This window comes from Vulpes vulpes, chromosome 5 (genome assembly GCF_048418805.1).
Source record: "Vulpes vulpes isolate BD-2025 chromosome 5, VulVul3, whole genome shotgun sequence".
NCBI lineage: Eukaryota > Metazoa > Chordata > Mammalia > Carnivora > Canidae > Vulpes > Vulpes vulpes.
In genome coordinates, this window is record NC_132784.1 from 72,325,322 (window position 1) to 72,344,048 (window position 18,727).

Sequence of the window (18,727 nt, forward strand, 5' to 3'; positions counted from 1 at the left end):
TTAAAATTCTAGAACTTTTAATTCCAACCAACCAAAAAAAAAAAAAAAAAAAGAAAGAAAAAAAGTGTCCCAGTTCGAAAGTTCTTTTAACCTTTTCTTTTTTCATTTATTTCATTATTTTTTTCTCTCGGCTTCTCCGCGGGCTGGATTATAAAACTCGCCGTGTCCGTGTGGGCTCGAGGAGCCAGGTTCCCCCCTCCGGGCCGGCGCGCGGGGCGGGGGCCGAGGGGGGCCCCGGGACTTCTCTCCGGGGCCGGGTTGGGACGCGGCTGCTGAGTCCCGGCTCCGGCCCCTGAATTGGGGGGTCCGCGTCTGCCCCAAACGCCGCTTTCTTCCGTTTTCCATGTCATTTCCTGTACTAATAAGATGGTGGTCAAAGCAGGGGAGGAGAGCAGCAGCGAGTCGCCGCCGCCGCCGCCGCGCCGAGGCTGGCGCTGAAACTTTGCCTCGCCGGGGACCAGCGCGCCCGCAGCGCGGCCGCTCCCGCCGCGGGGGCCGCCAGCCGGGGCCGCGCCGCCTCCGCCGAGCCGCCCGCCGGGCCGCCCGCGCCGCCCGGGCCCCGCGGCTGCCGCAGCATTCCCGGGAAGGTGAGTCAGCCCCGGTAGCCAATGTGGCCATTGAAAATGGCTTCGGAAAGCGCTCGGCAGTTTGCCAGCGAGCGCGGGGGCCGCCGGTGCAGGGGCTGCGAGCGGCTGCGGGGGGCGCGGGCGGCCGGGGGTCCGGCGCGGGCGGCGCGGGGGGCCCGGGCGGCGCGGGCGCGGGCCCGGGGGTGGGGGGGCGGCTCGTCCCGGCCCCGAGGTGGGTTAACCCTCGGCAGGTAGCTGCCGCCGCCGCCGCCGCCGCTGCGGGACTCGGGGGCCGCCCCTCCGCCTCCTTCCTCCCCGCTCGCTCCTCGCTCGCTCGCCTTGTTACAATGTAGCCTTTTCTCTGCGCCGGCGTCCCGCCCGCTGACGGACGTGGCCGCCGACCAATGGGAGCGGCGGCCCGGGCCGGGCGTTCGGAATGAGAACGCGGTGACACGGGCGGGGCGGGGCGCGGCGCGAGGGCGGGCGGGCGGGCGGGCGCGGGGCGCCGCTGGCCTAGTTCTCGGGGGCGCGTTCGGCGCGGCGCCCGCGGCGGGCGTGGGGGGCTCGGGCCCTTCGGCAGGCGGCGGGGCCGCTTCCAGCGCAGCCCTCGGTTTCCCGCGAAACGCGGCGGGGCCGGAGGCCGGCTCTTTGATGTATTTTAAGTCTCAGTTGCGGTGTCGACTCCCCGGAGTGTGGCCTCCCTCCCCCACTCGCCGTCCCCAAGGTGCTCTCGCCTGCAGAAACTGCAGAAACTTAGCGGCCAGTGACCTTTCTCCGGTCAAGGCCAGCTCGCCCTTAAGGCAAGTCGCTGCTAGGAGAATACGCGTTCCTGGAGCGTTGGGCGATGCCGGTTGGAAAGTTGCACTGTGTCTTGGACGGGGTTGGGCCATAGGGGCTTGACCCCTGGGATGGGCCGGGACTTAGAAGGGGAAAGATGTTAAATCTCTCTGCTTAGACGTTTGCTTCGTGTGGAGAGAGGCTGTGGTATATAATTTAGAGTGGCTCAGAGGATACACACCCAGTTCTTTGTGCTCAGGGACAGGAGGCAATAATGAGAGATTGCTCTCGATGCCTGGAAACCCTATGAACTTAGGGGTTTTTTGGTCTGGGTTGGGGCAAAAGAATTTTCCACCGAGCCTGATGCCTTGGACACCCAAGCTTGCCTTTGACCATAGGACCCTTGAGAGGAAGGGAGGTGTTGGGGGTGTGAGGTCCACTGGCTGGAGTCTGGAACAGGCTGTGGTCTCCCTACCTGTGAGGCAGGGGCATGGTCTTCACCCACCAGCTCTCTGAGAGGTGGGCAGAGTTCTGTGTGGGCACGGGTCTGAACACCTGCTGGGAAGAGCCCGAGCTGGTCAGTTTAGTTTACTGAGGGGTTTCTCTACTGGAGTCCTTTCCCCTCTACTGCATACCTGCATGGCTTTGGGTTTGGCACAATTATCTTTGACCTCTCTGAGCCTTACTTGTCCATCCCGAAAATGGGACCAACACAGTCTGTCTGGCAAGGCAGTTGTGAGATTAAAAGTGATAGAGAGAAAATGCCCAATGCATGCTCCACACACGATTTGAGAAGTGTTGTCTGTCTGGGATTATTGGGAACATGCTATCCCCCCGGGGAATATCAGAATTGCCTGCCGGGCCCCACCCAGGACCCTCGGATTCCAAACTGACAGGGCCTCCAAGGAGCAGCTGGGGCAGGAGCTAGTTCTCTTCCCTAATGACATTCTCCAACGTGAGGGCTCCCCTCCCTTGTCCCAAGAGCCCTGATCAGCTACTACAACCATCACTTATATACCATGTTGGCATGAGTTAGAGTTCTGTCCTCTAGGCCCCTTGGATTCCTGTGTTGCATAAATGTGTTCTTGGTGTTGAGTATGACTTCAATTATCTGAGTCTTTCCTCACAGGGACTTGGATGGGGAAGCAGGGTTTCCCTGGTTCTAGGTCACTGGCAAGTATGAAGGAAGTAAAGACCACTGGACTAGGAGTCACAAGTCATACGTGCTTCTACAGCTGCCTCCTTGGCCTATCCTCTTGGCTATATCGTTGTCATGACCAACACATGGCATCCAAGGCTGTCCCTTGCCTCCTGGCTCTCCTCCAGGACAACATTCAGAGTCTCCTCTAACTGTCCACCTGTAGCCTCTCCTCCGTGCCAGTCTCCACATCACAGAGTGATCTGTTCCAAAAGAGATCACATCAGGACTCATATTTCTCACTTAAAACACCAAAAAGTCTTCCCAGTCGCTTTTGGGATATAGAACCAAAATGCCACCCTGATCTAAAAGCCCTGGAGTGATCTGGCCCCGGCCGCTTCCTTGGCCTCATCTCGTACCCTCTTCTGGATCTCGCTGCACTCCCTGTCTTATTCTTTCCTGCCTGTACCCGGCCTTCCTTCTGGAATACTGAAACAGTCGCCACCTAATGAATGAGTTAAGGCTAGCAAAGGGCGAGGCGGAGTGGGAGAATGTCCGTCCGATGGTCCTTTAACCTATCCTTAGACATTTCCAGCTCACCCAGGCACAGGGTAGGATTGGATCTAGGTGCCCTTGTGCTTGGGTGGGGCCATGTGGTGGGCCTGTGAGTTGTGAGCTACAGGGACACAAATCACTCTGGGCCAAAGCACTTAGTGGCTGGCGCAAGACCCTCCAGAACGCTCTTTTCCTGTGGTGTGGCAACTAGCGGTCAGTGGGATGGTGGCTGTTTTTGCTAGCCTGGGTCACTGTGTCACCGCGTGGGATGGAGCCCCCTGGTGCCCCACAATGGACATGCAACTTGAGTGATGTTTCAACTTTTGGTGTTTCAACCACTGAGATTTGGGGGTTGTTTGTTACCACAGCATAACCTGGCCTCACCTGACTGGTACAAGGACTGGAGGAGCATTCCAGGCAGAGACAAGTACACACACAGGGACTCGGGAAGGCTCATCCTTAGCAGCCATGGTGACCCTTTTGACAAACAGATGTGAATCTATCAAACCCTGCCTGAAAAACCTTCGGGGACTCCCATTGCTGTTAGGAGAAAGACAGAAATCCTGGGGCTGCCCTCCAGACCCCGTGGGGACACTGTTTTGCATAATTCCATTTGCCGTGTCCCGTCTGACATGGTGCTTTCCTCATGTTGTTCCCCTAGGCCCTGACCATGCCCCGTAATCCCCCCTGCTTTGGCTTCCTCATCCTTCATTTTTCAGCTTCCACATCACCTCTTCAAGGAAGCCCCACCCTAATTAGATCAAACACTCCATTACAGCTTTTCATGGCCCCACGTCCCTCTCCTATGCAGCACTCGTCTTTGTAGTGATTTTACAGTTGTGGATGTGATTATTGACGGTGGTCTCCCCTTTTCATCACACCAGGAGCTCTGCGGGTACAGGGTTGGCTTGTGTGTGCTGCTGTGTTTCCAGTATCTGCACACAAGACTTGCTCTTCCAAAGAATTCCTGAGCACTGACTGCTGGTTCGCTGTATTTGGGGGGCAAAGGACAGAATAGATGAATGCTGTTTCCCGGGTGTCAGGGCAGGGAAGGAGGCATCAGCCCTGGCGGGCAAACTGACTGGCTTGTAGAGTACAGGTGCTACACTCCCCATCCTTCAGGTGTCCGTGTTCCAGAAGGACCATGTTGCTGGGAGATAGGAGAGGACCTTCCAAGAGGGCAAGAGGGTGAGATTTAACAAACCCTGAGGCTTCTGCTGATCTGGAGGGGATATGATTCAGTGAAGGAGCCACAGAATAGGAGATCCAGGGATGGCGAAGATAATGATGATGAAGGCAGCAAATGTTTATTGAGGGCTAAATGTGTGCCACGTATGGTCCTGAGCGTGTCTCTATGCAGGAAACAACTCCACAAGGTATATATTGTTATTTTCATTTCACAGATGGGCAAATAGGCCTCAGGAGCTGGACTAAAGGATCCAGGGTTGCACAGTGGTATGGCCAGGATTGGAACCCTGGCATTCTGATGCCATTTCCTTAGGGATGCCCTCTTAGAATGAGAGCAGGGATCCCCAGACCCGCCTTTGGAAATGCCACATGGGGTTATAAAATCCTTCTTGGGGAATATGTTTCCAGGAGGTAACACCCACCTAACATTGGGGTTTGTGCGAGTGGGTTGCTGGCTCAGAGCTCATTGGTGGCCTTGGTGCCAGGGCCAGTCTAGAACCATCTGGTGCATCTCCACCCCTGCTGGGGCCTGAGAGTTCTTAGAGGCCCTGGAGCCCCATGGTCTCAGAGTGGGGCCTGGGAGAGGCTTCCCTGCAGCTGGCCCAGGGGCTGCGCCGGAAAAATAAGCCGTGCAGAAAGAAAAAAACAATGAAGAAAAAAGAAAAATATGCTGTTATTTTTAAAAAGCCTGTTTCCTATTGCAGATTTGTATCTGTGTTGGAAAGCCCGATGTTCACGCGGTGCAGCCACACTCGTGGTGGCGTCCCTGGTTGAGGTTCTGTAAGAGGGGAGGCCTGGGGCATCTTTCAGCCCTCCCCCCCTTCATCAGGAGGTCGGGGCACACTGTGCTTGGCTCGGAGGTGTATGTCAAACACAGTCTTTGCCCCTACAGAACTCAAGGACCAACATGGGAAGTGAGCCCATGTAACCAGACAATTACAGATTCTAGCAGATGGGTGCAAGGCAGATGGCCACTGATTCTAAGTCAGGGAAAGCTTCCTGGAGGAGGAGGCGGCCTTTGATCTGGCTTTTGAAGGGTGAACAGACAGCAAAGAAGGGAGAGGCATTCTGGTGTGGGGTATGGCTTGCACAAAGGCATGGGCACGCAGAAGGCTTGGAGAAGGTCAAGGAGTTCAGTTTCCCTTTCTAGAAATGGAGACAGTCATATCAGTCCTGTGCTACGTTCTTTGGAAGACATTTTTTTCCTCCCTGTTCTCATGACCAAATTTAAGAGGAACACATATTGTGCCCCATGAGGCCTCTTCGACCTCCATTTGTGGATGAGGAAGCTCAGTCAAGTTCAGAGAGGTTGAGTGACTAGCTCTAGATCACACAGCTATAATCTAATCTTTCTAATCACTCTGAGAAACCCACATTTATAAAGGAAGCTTTAGGGGTTTGCCTACCTGTGTCCTGTAACAATTCCCAGCAGGTTTCCTGGGTGCTTTAAATGTGGGATTTGATTTATAAGCCCTCGGTTTACACAGCTGGTTCCAGGCCCCTCTCCCCACCTGGGAACCTCATGGGTGAGAACTTACAAGCACACTGGGACAGACCAAGGGTCTCCAAAGAAATGACACAGGGTGAGGTGAGGGAGGAGTGGAGAGGGGATCATGGTAGAAGGCTGCTGACTCTCCTGCTCCCCAGCATCAGCCTCAGGTCCCCAGTGGGTGCCCAGGGGTGGAGACCCTGCATGCAGAGGCACACCTGGGTCTCTGGAGCCTTCAGAGCCTTCTAGGGCTTTCCTTTCCACCACTCTCTCCAACCTCCCCAACTCGACCCATAAGGCCAACAAGGACTCTTCCCAACTTCACCTTTTCCCAGATCCCTTGTCAATAGCCCGTGAGGCTGGCAGCCCGGTGCTCATGTCCCCCATCTTAGAGCTTAGAAAACGGAAACCCACAGAGGGGAAGCGGTATGGTGGAGGTTGTACCGTTTAGGGGGTGACCAAGCTAAACCCCAAATCTGGGACCCTTCCTCTGCACCCACCATCCTCCTGCAATCGTCAGAACAGGATGGGGAATTCTCAGGATGGGGAATTTTGGCCCCGTCTCCAAACCCTGCTCTCCAAAAGGAGAGGCTGTGGGGTCACTGCTTGACTGTCCACAGTGGCAGCAGCTCACCCCTCCCTGAGCAGACCCCGGGAAATGTGCGTGTCAGGGCAGGGGTCGGGAGGGGGTCATGGCCAGTGGGGCTTCTCCTTCCTGGGCTCATGGCCGGGTTGGGGGCCAGAGTGAGACCAGCAGACAAGACGAGCAGCTTGACCTGGGCACCGAGCTGGGCTGGTATGGACGTCACCAAGCAAGTAAATATGGAACCACCCCCACAGTGTCAGCTTTCCCAGAGTGGCTTCTCCCACTATCTCTCACTTTCCCCAAGGGAAAGGGGTGAGGGCCGAGAAGGGATCCTGCTGCCCGATGCTCAGGGGATGGAGATGACCGACCTGGGAGGCTCTGGGACAGCCGAGGGGCATGGGGAGCAGCCCAGCGGACCCTCGGCCCCAGCAGGGAGTGAGCCTTTCGTGGGGGCGGCTGACTGGGACCCAGCCCGGCTGGACTCAGCATTGTCATGGCCCAAGGTACAGGGAGGGAGGGTGCTCTGGTGGCGGGTGGAGGTGGGGGAGGCATTTGCAAGCTGAGGCCTGGCCCTGACCTCACAGCCCAGCCCTTCGGTGCCCCAACACAAACAGGGCGGAGTTGTTGCAGGACAGGTACAGGACAGCCGTACCCCAGAGGAGAAGCCAGACCAGCCAGGGAGGCTGGTATTTAGAGAGGAGGTGAAGAGGTCAGAGGCTCAAGGTGTCTCAAGGGCAGGGGCAGGGTGCTTAGACTGGGGCAGGGGGATTCAAGGCGGTGAAATCTTCAAAGGAAATCAGCAAACTTGGCAGCCAGGGAAGAGTTTACCTCCTCCCAAAAAAAGGACATTGGGCCTTGGGTGGAGGAGAAGCAGAAAGGGAGGATACAGGGCCAAGTTTTGGGCTGGGTGATCCAGGCCTTTAAAAACATCAGAATAAATAAATAAATAATAAAAACATCAGAATAGCCAAACTTGAGCGAACCTCGTACGTGTAGACGGGCCGTGTCTGAAGCAGTGCGCTGCCCCATCACGCTGATGTCAGTAGCCTCCATTTATGGAGGACAAAGTGAGTCCCAGAGAAGTGAAGTGACTTACCCAAGGCCACACAGCTATGAACGGTTAGAGCTGGGACTCGAACCCAGGTCTGTCTGACTCCAGAATGGAGCTCTTCTCTACTGCCTGGAGCTGCCTCACTGTCACTGTACTGGGAACTGCTGTGGGAGGCTGCGCTGGGAGGGAGGAGGGAGCGTGGTCTGGGAGGCTTGCAGGCTCCAAGCGCCTGCCCCTGTGACGCTGAGTAGTACCGAGAAACTACAGCATGGGCCAGCTGTGGCATCAGGCCAATCGGCCTCTCTGTGCTCGCCTGAGAAATGGGCAGCACAGCCTGGCACAGGTGCCTCCCGGTGTTGCTCCGTTGTTGGGACCTTCCCATCCATTTTTGGGTCAGGAGACGTTCGTGGAGTTCGCCTTTGGGCTCCAGAGGGCCAAACAGAAACACATGATTTGATGAGCCCTGTACCCAGAGAGGGTGGTCTGCGGACCCCCGCCCATCCGTGAGCTGTGTGTTGCTGGTCTGCAGCAGAGATAGTTACAACGCTGAGAGTGTCAAAAAACTCGTATCACAACTTGACATCACTACGCCATTTGTTTTTTAAATATTTTATTTATTCATGAGAGAACCAGAGAGAGAGGGAGGCAGAGACACAGGCAGAGGGAGAAGCAGGCTGCATGCAGGGAGCCCGATGTGGGACTCGATCCCGGGTCTCCAGGATCACGCCTGGGCTGAAGACGGCGCTACACCTTAGCTGGGCCACCGGGGCTGCCCACTGAGCCATTTTTTAATTGTAATTTACAAAAGCCTCAGTTGGCAACAGATTGGAAAACTTAAAAAAAAAAATCTCTACCACAAATAGTGTGAGCAGCTCTGGCCCAGATCCTAACTGTGATTGAAGGTAGGAAATGCCCTACTTGCTCGAGGATGTGGTCGGGGAGGGGAGCAAGTCATTCTGCCACCAGCGGTGGGAGAGGGAGAGCCTGGTAGGCTTCCCAGAGGAAGAGGCATGGCACTGGACTGTGAAGGAAGAGTAGAAGTTTGCCGGGTGGAGGAAGAGGGCTGGACAGTCTGGGTCCTGGGAACAGCATGTGCAAAGGCAGACAGCATGAGGATAGGGCGGTTCAGGGAAGGGCAAGCAGTCTCGGGTGTTTGGAGAAGAGGTAGAGGAGATGGCCTTGGAGAGGCAGGTTAGGGCCAGACTGGAAGGGCCTTGATTGCCAGGCTGAGGCGGGACTTAGAGGAAGTAAGTGACCAGAGTGTTCTGGAGGCGGAGGTCCTGAGGTGGGAGATAAAGTCACAGCCAAGGAGGTGCTCTCAGTGGCGGAACGGGCCATCCAGGTGGTGGTTGCTTCCATCTTCGGCCTTCAAGGACGGCTGTTTCTTGGTGCCTGCAGGCTAAGTTGCTGGGGAGCGGGCCTGTCCTTGTCCCTCCCGAGGCAGCCAGCCCCCTGGAGGCCCCCAAGTTGGTCCTGGCTGGACAGGCAGGCAGTTCTCGGGTGCGAGCAGCAGGCCTTCCCAGGCCGTCCTGGCCAGCAGGTTGGCATCTGGTGTGGTTGGCTGGCCGTGGTGGAGCCCCTTTATCCTCCTGCCTGATGCAGCCAGGGCTGTGAGCTGTCCGGTGGTGGGGGGGGGGGGCGCCGACTGCCCCCAAGGAGTCCAGAGACATGCCAGGGAATGTGGGCAGGAGGAGGCCAGGCGGAGATCTGAGGATGAGGTGGGGGTGGGGGTTGGCCCGGCACAGGATCTGGTGTGTGATGTGGTGTGGGGTCTGAATAGGAGGTGAGCAGTGGACAGCTTCCTGCTCGAACCGTCCATTGGGTCAGGGCCGAGGCCCGCACGTGTGGCCTGAGGAGTGAATACTTGGCCGAGGAGGCGAGGGATGGCTGGTGTCCCATCCCGGGCCAGCGCAGGTGAGCAGACAGCGTGGTGGCGGGGAGTTGCTGCCGTGGTGCGGCCTGGGGAGGAGAGAAGCCAGCCCTCCCTGGCTGGGGGCTGCTGGGAACAGCCGCTGGTGTGCCTGGGCCTGCATGTGGCCACAGGTCCACGGAGAATGCCGGCCTGCGGGGAGGAAGCTGTGGGGAGCGCCTCTCCTGCCAGCCCCACCTACACCCTCCTCCTGGGCCCCTGCTCAGAGTGGCCCAGCCTCCCGCTCCCCCCCCTGCAGCTCCCCATCCGCTGGGCTCCCCATCAGTTGGGCCCCACACAGCAGGCTGGACTGTCTGGCTGCCATTCAGGGGGGAGTCCAGCTGCCCGGGATCCTGCAGGATGGGGCTGGGAGGCGTTCGCAGCCTGTCTGGGTCCTGGCTTCAGCGCCAGCAGTCACGGAAGAGCTTAGGTTTTGACAGTGGCCTAGCTTGTATCCAGAGGCTTCAGGCGGGAGTCCTCGGACCTCTCTGGCTCTCTGCCTTGGGCTGGCCGCACACTGGACTCGGTGCTTGCCATAACCCTAGGGTCTCCCCAGTGTGGGGTCCTGTGGCTCTGGGGCCTGCCCTTTCTCAGAGCACTGGGTGGGACCTCCTTGCTTCTCCAGGGCCCTTCTCATCAGAGGACACCCCGAGCCTGTTCTGTGTGGTCCATGCCACTTTGTGTCCCGGATCGGATCCTCCAGGGCTGTGCCCAGGACCCAGGGGCTCGTCCAGCCCTTTGGCTCATTGCAGCCTGTGTTGGGCTCTCCGCGCCTGAGCTTTGCACTTCCTCCTCCTAATTTCCCTTTGTGGATCCGTAGCCTGCCTCTGCCCCAGTTCCCTGGCTACTGGTGAGGCAAGGACTCTCTGGCCCGGCTCCCAGGGTCCCCGCCCCTAGTTTCAGGTAGAAACTGTACTCTTCCTTGGCACCTGCCAGTGGCTCCCTGCCCTCCCTGAGCACCCTGGCCCTCGGCCCAGGACGGTGGCCAGGAAAGGCTCCACTGCTCTTTCAGGCTCAGTCCTGTCTCCTCCCATGGGTCCCTCTCCACCTGGAGAATCCCTCTACATGCTGCCTCCTGATCCCCACCCCGGGGCCAGAAACGGGCCCCTTTCTGACTGCCCCTGGGCTCCCAGACTTGCAGCCCGTCTGGCTGCTTTGGGAACTCCGTTGTGACCGCCTCCTTTTCTCAGTGTCCGTGGCGTGGTTGGGGGCCTCACATTTTGTGGGAGTCCACAAAGAGGCTAATGTGGCTGATATCTCATTGTATTTATACAGCAGGCTTGGTAGTTAGATACTGTCCATCCATTTTTGCAGATGAGAGGGTTGAGGCGTTGTGGGGCTCAGTGATTTTGTCAAGGTCTTATGAGAAGTCAGGGGCAGACGCTGGGACCCAAACCTGTATCTCAGCTCTTTCCTTGACCACATTGCTGTCTTGCCAGGTAAGGTAAGAGCTTAGTTGACCTTTGCTTGTTAGATTGTCAGGGGCCAGGGCCCTGGCTGGGGCTGGGGCTGACCCCATTGGGGACTGGGCTCACCATGTGGCATGGCTATGGCTTGGGCTCAGTGTCACAGGAGCCATCAGCCTTATGAGCGTTTCTTCTTCCTTCCTGAACTCTTGTCCTTGGTGTGAGGTTCTCCCAGAGACACAGCCCCTACCCTGGGAGTCTGAGGTTAACACCATGCATACTGGCCAGTGTTTGGGGGGCTGCTGGGACCCAGGGGCTGGGGCTGTGAGGAGAGGGAGAGACTGGCCTGTGCATCTCTGCCCAGGTCATGGCGAGGGCCTCCAGCCTCTCCCTGCTCCAGGAGCTGATGCTCAGTGCTTCCTTAAAGCCACTCTTGATGCAGAGAGACTAAGGGCTCCCCCGACCCCCCGCACTCCCCTGACAAAGCTCTGAGGCTCTGAGGCTTGGAAGGCCAGCTAACCCACCTGCCTTTGTGTTCCTCAAATTCTTTCGAATCACTCCACCCAAATGCAGATGCTTGCATACCTCCAGGGACAAGCAGCTCACTGGTTCCAAGGCAACCTGCTGTGTCTTTTTTATGTTGTTTTACTAGGTTTTAATTATGTAAGGAATATACAGATACATTTTTGTTGTACCGAAGTCCAATATGATTTAAAAAGCTAAGTACTAGCTTCCTTCATAACTACAATATTCCAGCCTCCTCTGCAGGGTCAATCATCACGGTTATTACTTTGGTATATATCTTTCTAGATACTTCTCTATACATCCACTCACAGAACCTAGAGGAAGATGTGCTATTATAACACGCATGTGTGTGTCTGCGTGTGTACATGTTTAAATGAAGGGTTACATAAAAAACATAAATGAAGGGTTACAGATCACTGTGTAAATGCTTTCCTCAATGTTGGATCTAGGAAATCTGTCATGGCAAGCTATCATAATTCTTTCCTCCTTCGTTTTTCTTTCTTTCTTTCTTTCTTTCTTTCTTTCTTTCTTTCTTTCTTTCTTTCTTTCTTTCTCTTTTTTCTTTTTTCTTTTCTTTTCTTTTCTTTCTTTCTTTCTTTCTTTCTTTCTTTCTTTCTTTCTTTCTCTTTCTTTCTCTCTCCCTCGCTTCTTTCTTTCTTTCTTTCTTTCTTTCTTTCTTTCTTTCTTTCTTTCTTTCTTTCTTATACACGGTAGTTTTAGCCATTCTCCTACTGCTGGACATTTAAGTTAATTCTAATTTTATTTCTGTGCCTCTCTGGGCTTATCTACTGCTGGGTATGGGAGCCTGTTGCATTTTTTTTTATAAATGATTGCACAATATTTAAAAGGCATCCGCTGAGACTTCTTTGGACAGAACCAAATGTCTCCCTGTAGGTCCCAAACTATTCCTGGTGTCTTCTTTTAGAGTCAGAGAGAAAAGGCTACTCCCCTGTCTCCTGGTGGTCCCCAGAGAGCTGAAAATAGTAGCCATGGCTCCTGGAGACTTTTTTCCTTCACACTTGGGTTTTTCTACCCTTACTCAAAGGGCATGTTTTTGGGTGACCCATCTCTTGGGTGGCTCTTGTGGTAAATGGACTTTGGAGTCACTTGGTTCTTGGTCCTTGGTTCCAATCCTGGTGTTTCTGGGAAATCTCCTTAACCTCTGGGAGTCTCAGTTGTATCCTCTGTAAAATAAAGATGACAATAGCATCTGTGTCACAGAACTTCTGTGAGGACCAAGGAAGCGGACACGGGTAAAGTGCAGGATGCTGTGCTAGGCACACAGTAAAATCCCACTAATACTCTATCCTGGGGGCTCTCGCCTGTCTTAGCTCCACACCCCACTCTGAGGATGGGGGCCTGTGTCCCTGGTGGGCAGCCTGGGATGGCTCTGGCCTCTGCAACGGTTTTATCCCACTGTCCACTCACTGATTTCCCAGAGGAGGCTGCTGCCTGGGAATGCGGCGGGTGATTGGAATACTTCCCGGCTCGGCCCTGCAGGTCCTGGACTGGGGCCTACGGGGAGGGAAGGAGGTCAGCCTGACCCTTCGCTCGGCAGCGGTGGCCGGGAGCCTGGTAACGTAACCCCACACCTCGGGCAGATTTACCAGCTTTCAATGGGGCCCGTTGTGGCCGGGGATTTGATCTCTCTTGGCCTGCAGGGTGGGCAGGAGAAGAAAGCAGCTTGGGGCCAGCCTCTCCCCTGAGAGCCCTGGGGCCCCTCTGGGCCACACTGGCTGGTCCAGGCTTGGGGTTGCCTTTCTGCTCGGGGTGGGGGCGCAAATCTCTGCCTGTGACTGTGTAGTTAGCGTTGGGAAGGATGGCCCTTCTGCTTTTCCCTCACCTCTTCCCCACCCTTCAGGTTCTAAACCACCTCTCATGTCACCTTCTCACCAGCTCATCACAGCCACCCTGTGAAGCAGGTTGCCTTGCCGGGGCCATTTCACAAATGCAGACGCTGAGGCTCAGAGAGGTGAAGTAACTTTCCCAGAGCCACATGGTTAGCCATCAGTGGCATTGACAACATACCCAGGCTGTCTGGCTTCTTGTCCAGTTCTTTTTCATGAGGCCACCTGCGCTGATAGTCTTGGCAGAAGGTGCCCCGCCGGGCAGCCCCGTGTGACCTCTTGTCCTCCGGTCAGTGGTTTGTGCGGTGAGTGGGCACGGAGGGTTGGGATTATCTCCTGAGAAGCAAGAAGGACCGTAGCTGGCTTGGGGCCCAGCCCTTCCCCAGCACCAGCGACAAGCCATCTCTCGGTCACCAGTGGGGGAACAGAGTGTGGTTGCTTTAGCTGTAGCCCTCTGCCCTGCTGGGGGAGGCTTGCTCTCTGTGATGTGGGCAGGGGGCTGCAGCAACCCTTGGGACTCTGGGTGCTCCTTCCAGGGAAGCAGGAGAGCAGCCCACCATTGGGTAGAGAAAGCAAGGTTCAGAGAGGCACGGGGGCTGCTCTGAGCTGGGAGTTGGCAGAAGGAAAACGTGAAGCCCCATTTCCTGATTCTTTGTTGTTGGGTCACACCAAAGACATTGAGCTGACCTCAGTCTGAGCTACGAGCATGGCTGGTGGGGTCAGAGGGATGTGGGCTTGGGCCCTAGGTCAACAATAACTTCATATATTTTTTTAAAGATTTTATCTATTTTTTGAGAGAGATTGGGAGACAGAGAGAGCACAAGTAAGGGAAGGGGCAGAGGGAGAGGGAGAAGCAGATTCCCCACTGAGCAGGGAGCCCAATGTGGGGCTCGATCCCAGGACCCCAGGACCATGCCCTGAGCCAAAGGCAGATGCTTAACCAACTGAGCCACCCAGGTGCCCCCAAAACTTCATATTAATTGAACACTTACTATGTGCTGGTGCTATTCTAAGTCTTGACCCATAACATTTCATTTAATCTTCAGAATAACCTCATGGGGTAGATACCACTAGTATTCTCCATTTACAGTCAAGGAAACTGAGGCACAGGTGGGCTAAGTGACTCCCTAGAGTCATATGGGTGAAACTGGGATTTTGTGTGTGAACCACCACAGTGCTTCTTATGGCCAGGAGGACCCCCAGGGCCAAGCACACCTTATTCCAGATGGTACCTGATACATGGCAGGTGCTTGTTACACGTCTATCAAGTGAATAAGCAACTCAGTCTTTCTGGATGCCAGTAAAGTGAATACCAAGCCACCTTTCCCCCAGCATTGATGGGAAGGATCCACTCAGTGCGTTGATATTTGAAAGTGCTGATAAGCTCAGGGCTCAGGCCATGGCTGCTCTGGTCACTCTGGGGAGACAGTGCCACTGAGCTGCTCTGAACCGTGTCCCATGAGTGAGTGGTGCTGCTCCAAGCTATTGCACTGGAGCTCACCTGCCTGCCCTGGGGGGCAGAGGTGGGTTCTTTCTGCATGGGTGGCTGTGGGATGTCACCCATGGCTGGCCTTGGGCTTCTTCTGGGCCAAGCCAGGGGCCAGAGGGGCTGAGGGTGAGCACTGTGACGGCATTCGTGAGGGACCCTTGCCTTCCTATTGAACACTCACAGCCTGCTGGGTGATTCACGTGCATGCACGCATGCACACACACACACCCAGGTGTTTTCTTGTCAGTTTCCTGAGTCTATTTTTCACCCAGGCTCAGGAGGTGAGGGGACTTGCAGGTTTCCACAGGTGTAGGGTGGGATTCCAGTCTGCTTCCAGCTACTGCCTCAGAAGGAGGCCTTTCCAGGTGCTCACATGTCCCCTGTGGGTTCCAAAAGTATGAACAAATATCAGACATAACCAGACCAGGGTATCCCAGGGGGTCTCTAGGGTGATTCCTGTTTTTGCTGCTCCGGCAGGTGGGGAATCCCCTCCCACTCGGATTTGCTGTCGTTCTAAAGAGTTTTGACAGCAGGCTCTCTGTAGCAGGACTCAGGAGATGCTGTTCCGTCCTAGGCTCTGCCATGGGTTTGCTGTGTCGTCTTGAGTAAGCCCCTTCCCCTCTCTGGGCCTTGATGTGCAGCCCTGTAAAGTGAGGCCACAGGCTCGCTGACATCTACTGTTCTGTGCCTCCATTAAGGGGTATGACTTATGCCCCACTTTCTCAACCCCTTTTTAAGACACTAGGATATTGGGGACCTTCCTCCTTGCCGAGCTGGGACAGCTGGGCTTGGTTCTGGTGTGGCCCAGTCCTGAGATGGTGAAAAGCGTGTCTTAGGACTTGCTGGGGAATCCCTGCTGGGTCCACTCCCCTCTGCCCACCCTGAGAACTCGAAGTTTGGCAGACAACACCCAGCGTGGGGGGAAAGCACGGCTTTTGGAGTGCATGAAGTCTGGGTCAGAATTCTGGCTTTGCCCCTGACCTTTGGCTGGCTGTCTGACTTCTCAGTGCCTCAGTTTCTCACCTGGGAAGTAGGGAGAGTGAAACTGCCCTCCCGAGATTGAGGTGAGGGTGGAATGCTTGAGCTTCTCCCCAGCAACCCGCTGACACTCGGCAGGTCCCCAGTGACAGGCATGGGTCTGCTGAGTGTGGTGGGGCGGGGGTCAGGGATGGTTCTGGAAGCCTTGTCAACAGCCCCAGAGCCTGAGTCCCGAAATAGAAGACCCCAGAGACAGAGGCTCCTGATGGCCAGGCAGGAGCTGGCAGCGTGGGCCTTCCCTCCCTCCTGGGCCTGGTGGCTGCATAAATTACTCGGCAGCCTTTGGGCTAATTTTACCTTCTTGGTTTTCATGAATCATTTCCCATCCGGGGGCGTGTGAGAGAAATGGCCGTGGCTCTGCCAGCTGGATGCCCCGGCGCCAGCCGTGGTGAAACGGCTGCGGTGGGCCCGGCATGCTCTCAGAAGCAAGGCCGGGACCCCCGGGGACCCCCATGAGGGGCTCCCGAGGGCTGGCTCCTTCTAGCCGTGTCCCCAGACCTTTGGGTCATCATGATTTGGAGTAAATGAGCCATGCCAGGTCCTGGAGCTGGAACTTGGGCTCAATCTCAAGGAATTTGGCGTTGTGTGGCCTTCCCGTGATGCCCGTCAGGGTCCCTTTTGGCCTCCGTGGTGAAGCGGTTGGTGGAGAGACCCCTGTGGCCTCGGGGGCTTTTGTGTGGCCGGCTCCAGGGGTTTGCACAAATGTTGAATTTTCATAGTGACCCAGTGCAAGAGCTGACGGGTCCTGACAAAATCAAACCCGACCCCCTTGGATGAACTGGGGCTCAGACGGGGGATGCAATCTGTCTAATGTCTGGTAGTGGAAGAGGTCAGGCTAAGAGTTATTTAATGGCAATGGACCCCTTTGCTCATGAACCCGATTTGACCATTATCATTCCCATTTTATTTTGTTTTTTAAAAAGATTTTTATTTATTCATGGAGACACACAGAGAGAGGCAGAGACACAGGCAGAGGGAGAAGCAGGCTCCCTGCAGGGAGCCCGACATGGGACTTGATCCCGGACCCCAGGATCACGCCCTGAGCCAAAGGCAGGCACTCAACCACTGAGCCACCCAGGTGTCCTCTTATTCCCCTTTTATGGAGAGGCACCTGAAGGCACAGAAAGGAAAAGAATGCCCCGTCCCCCAATGACACAGCTGTAAGTGGTGAGGCAACCATCCGCAACCAAGTGGTCTCACCCCGGAGCCCCCATTCCCCAAGTTATCCACCACACTGCCTCTCAGAGTGGATTTCCAGGGTGGCTCCCACCCTCTTGTTTGCTTCGTTCACTCACTGAGTGTGTGTTGAGCCCCTGCCGGGTACCAGGGACCATCGTGAGCCCCGGGGAACTTGGGACAGAGGTCCCACCCCGGTCCCCCATCTTGCCTGAGGCCAGGTTCTCAGAGGATGATGTCCTCACAGCCCCATGGCCTTGGCTGCACAGGCCGTGACCTCAGATGCCAGCCGGGGCAGGGAAGGCACCTGGGTGACACAGGCTGGCCGCAGGTCTGGAGAGTAAGCGCCTTGCCCTTTGAGCAGGGCCCCCACCACCCAGCTCTGGCACACTGTTGCCACGTGGAGCCACCTGCCTGCTGTTGCCAGTGCTTCCGATTTTCCAGCAAAGCTGAACATTGGGTCTTTCCACAAAATCTTGTTTCTTCAGAGTTGGCAACTAAGGCAAAAATAAAAATTGGAAAAGATAAACCCAAGACAAAACCAGGCACCAGTTTGTAACCTGTGGATTCTTTCTTCTGCTGCCTTTCTACAGGCCTGTCTCTGGTCGAGGCAGGTTCTAATGATCCCCCCAGGGCCACCTCTGTCAGGAAGTCCCTCCACTACCTGCCATGAAGCCCCTAGCCCACCCCCTGATTGTAGTTTGTCACCCCCCATGCTAGACTGCCACCTGGCATTAGTGGAAAAAGCATGAGCTTTGACTTGGATAGATTCCAGACATCTGCTGTGCAGCCTTGTTCAAGACACTTGTCCTCTCTGAGCCTCTGTTTCCTGTGTGAAAAACAAGTAAAGTAGAACTGTACTCATTAGGTTTTTGAAAGGGTTTTAAAGACAGTAAAGACAGAAACTCAAGTCGATCAGGATTAGGCAAAAATGGATTTTATGGGCTCAGCAAAGTGCAAAGTCCAGGGTCCTGTTAAGCTTCAGGAACAGTTGGATCCGGGGCTCACACAGTGTCCTCAGGACTCAGTCTGTTCCTCTTACTCTGCTTTCTTCTGTACTGCCTCCCCTCCTAGGCAGGCTGGTGTTTGCAAGTGTACGTGGTGCCACAGTGGCCGGCTGCCAGCAGATCCATAGTAACGTTCCATTCTTTCCCAGCAGATTCCTCCAAAGCCCCAAAATTGCCCCTTGTGACTGGCTGGGCCCTTTACCCTTGCCTGCAGCGTTCACTATGACTTGCAGACTTGAGTGCTGATTGGTTGGTCCTATCCCAGAATGGAGCATTTGGAGAAGGGGACTCTCCAAGGACACCAGGGTCCTTTGTGCCAGAAAGGGGATAGATGCTAGCAGGAAAACCTACAGACATTCTACTCAGGCTGCAAGTCTCATGAGGGCGGGGACCTAGTTCACCCTGGGGTTCCCAGCACCTAGGACAGTGCGTGGCATGTGAGAAAGTCAAGAGTGAATGAATGGATATCCTCCACAGTGCATGCAGACACCTGGCACAGAGCCTGGCATCAGCCACGCCGTGCCCCTCCTGTCTCCTTCCTGGAGGGCTGGGATAAAGGTTTTTCATCCTCGCCCGCTTCACCTGTCTGGTGCAATGTCATGGTTCTGCACTGGCTGCTTGGTACTGAGCTGGCTAGCTCCTCTGGGGAGGCCCCAGAACACCCGTTTGTTAGGACAAGCTTGACAAACAGTAAATATAATCATCGCTGATCACACCACCTTGCATTCACAGGTATCATTCTCCGAAATCATCTCATTCTTTGCTTCTTTACTGCCTGTGTCCACATAATTTATGTTTGTTACTGTTTGGCGACTGAGCTACAGATAGAGCTCCAATGTCATTAACTGTAAAAAGGGGCTGTAATCCACCCTGTGGGGTCGTGGGGAGGATTAGGCGACAGAATGAAGAAGTGGAACACCTGGGGACAGGGCTGGGAGAAAGTGGGGGTTCAGGCAAGGCCAGGTTCCCTGTGAATGCCT

General features: G+C 55.5%; 1 protein-coding gene across 5 annotated transcripts in view; it reads left to right on the forward strand.

The window, feature by feature from the left end:
- Positions 1-370: 370 nt before the first annotated feature.
- The window catches only part of PRDM11 (PR/SET domain 11), an 87,744-nt gene continuing 69,387 nt past the window's right edge, over positions 371-18,727 (forward strand). For 2 of the 5 annotated variants that reach the window (XM_072758816.1, XM_072758818.1), the window contains exon 1: positions 6,620-6,802. In XM_072758816.1, coding sequence (XP_072614917.1) covers positions 6,653-6,802 — 150 coding nt within the window. In that variant the 5' untranslated portion in view covers positions 6,620-6,652. Of the gene's footprint in view, positions 588-6,597; positions 6,803-18,727 lie in introns of those variants that run through there. The other 3 variants (XM_072758817.1, XM_072758820.1, XM_072758819.1) reach the window with 3 other exon arrangements.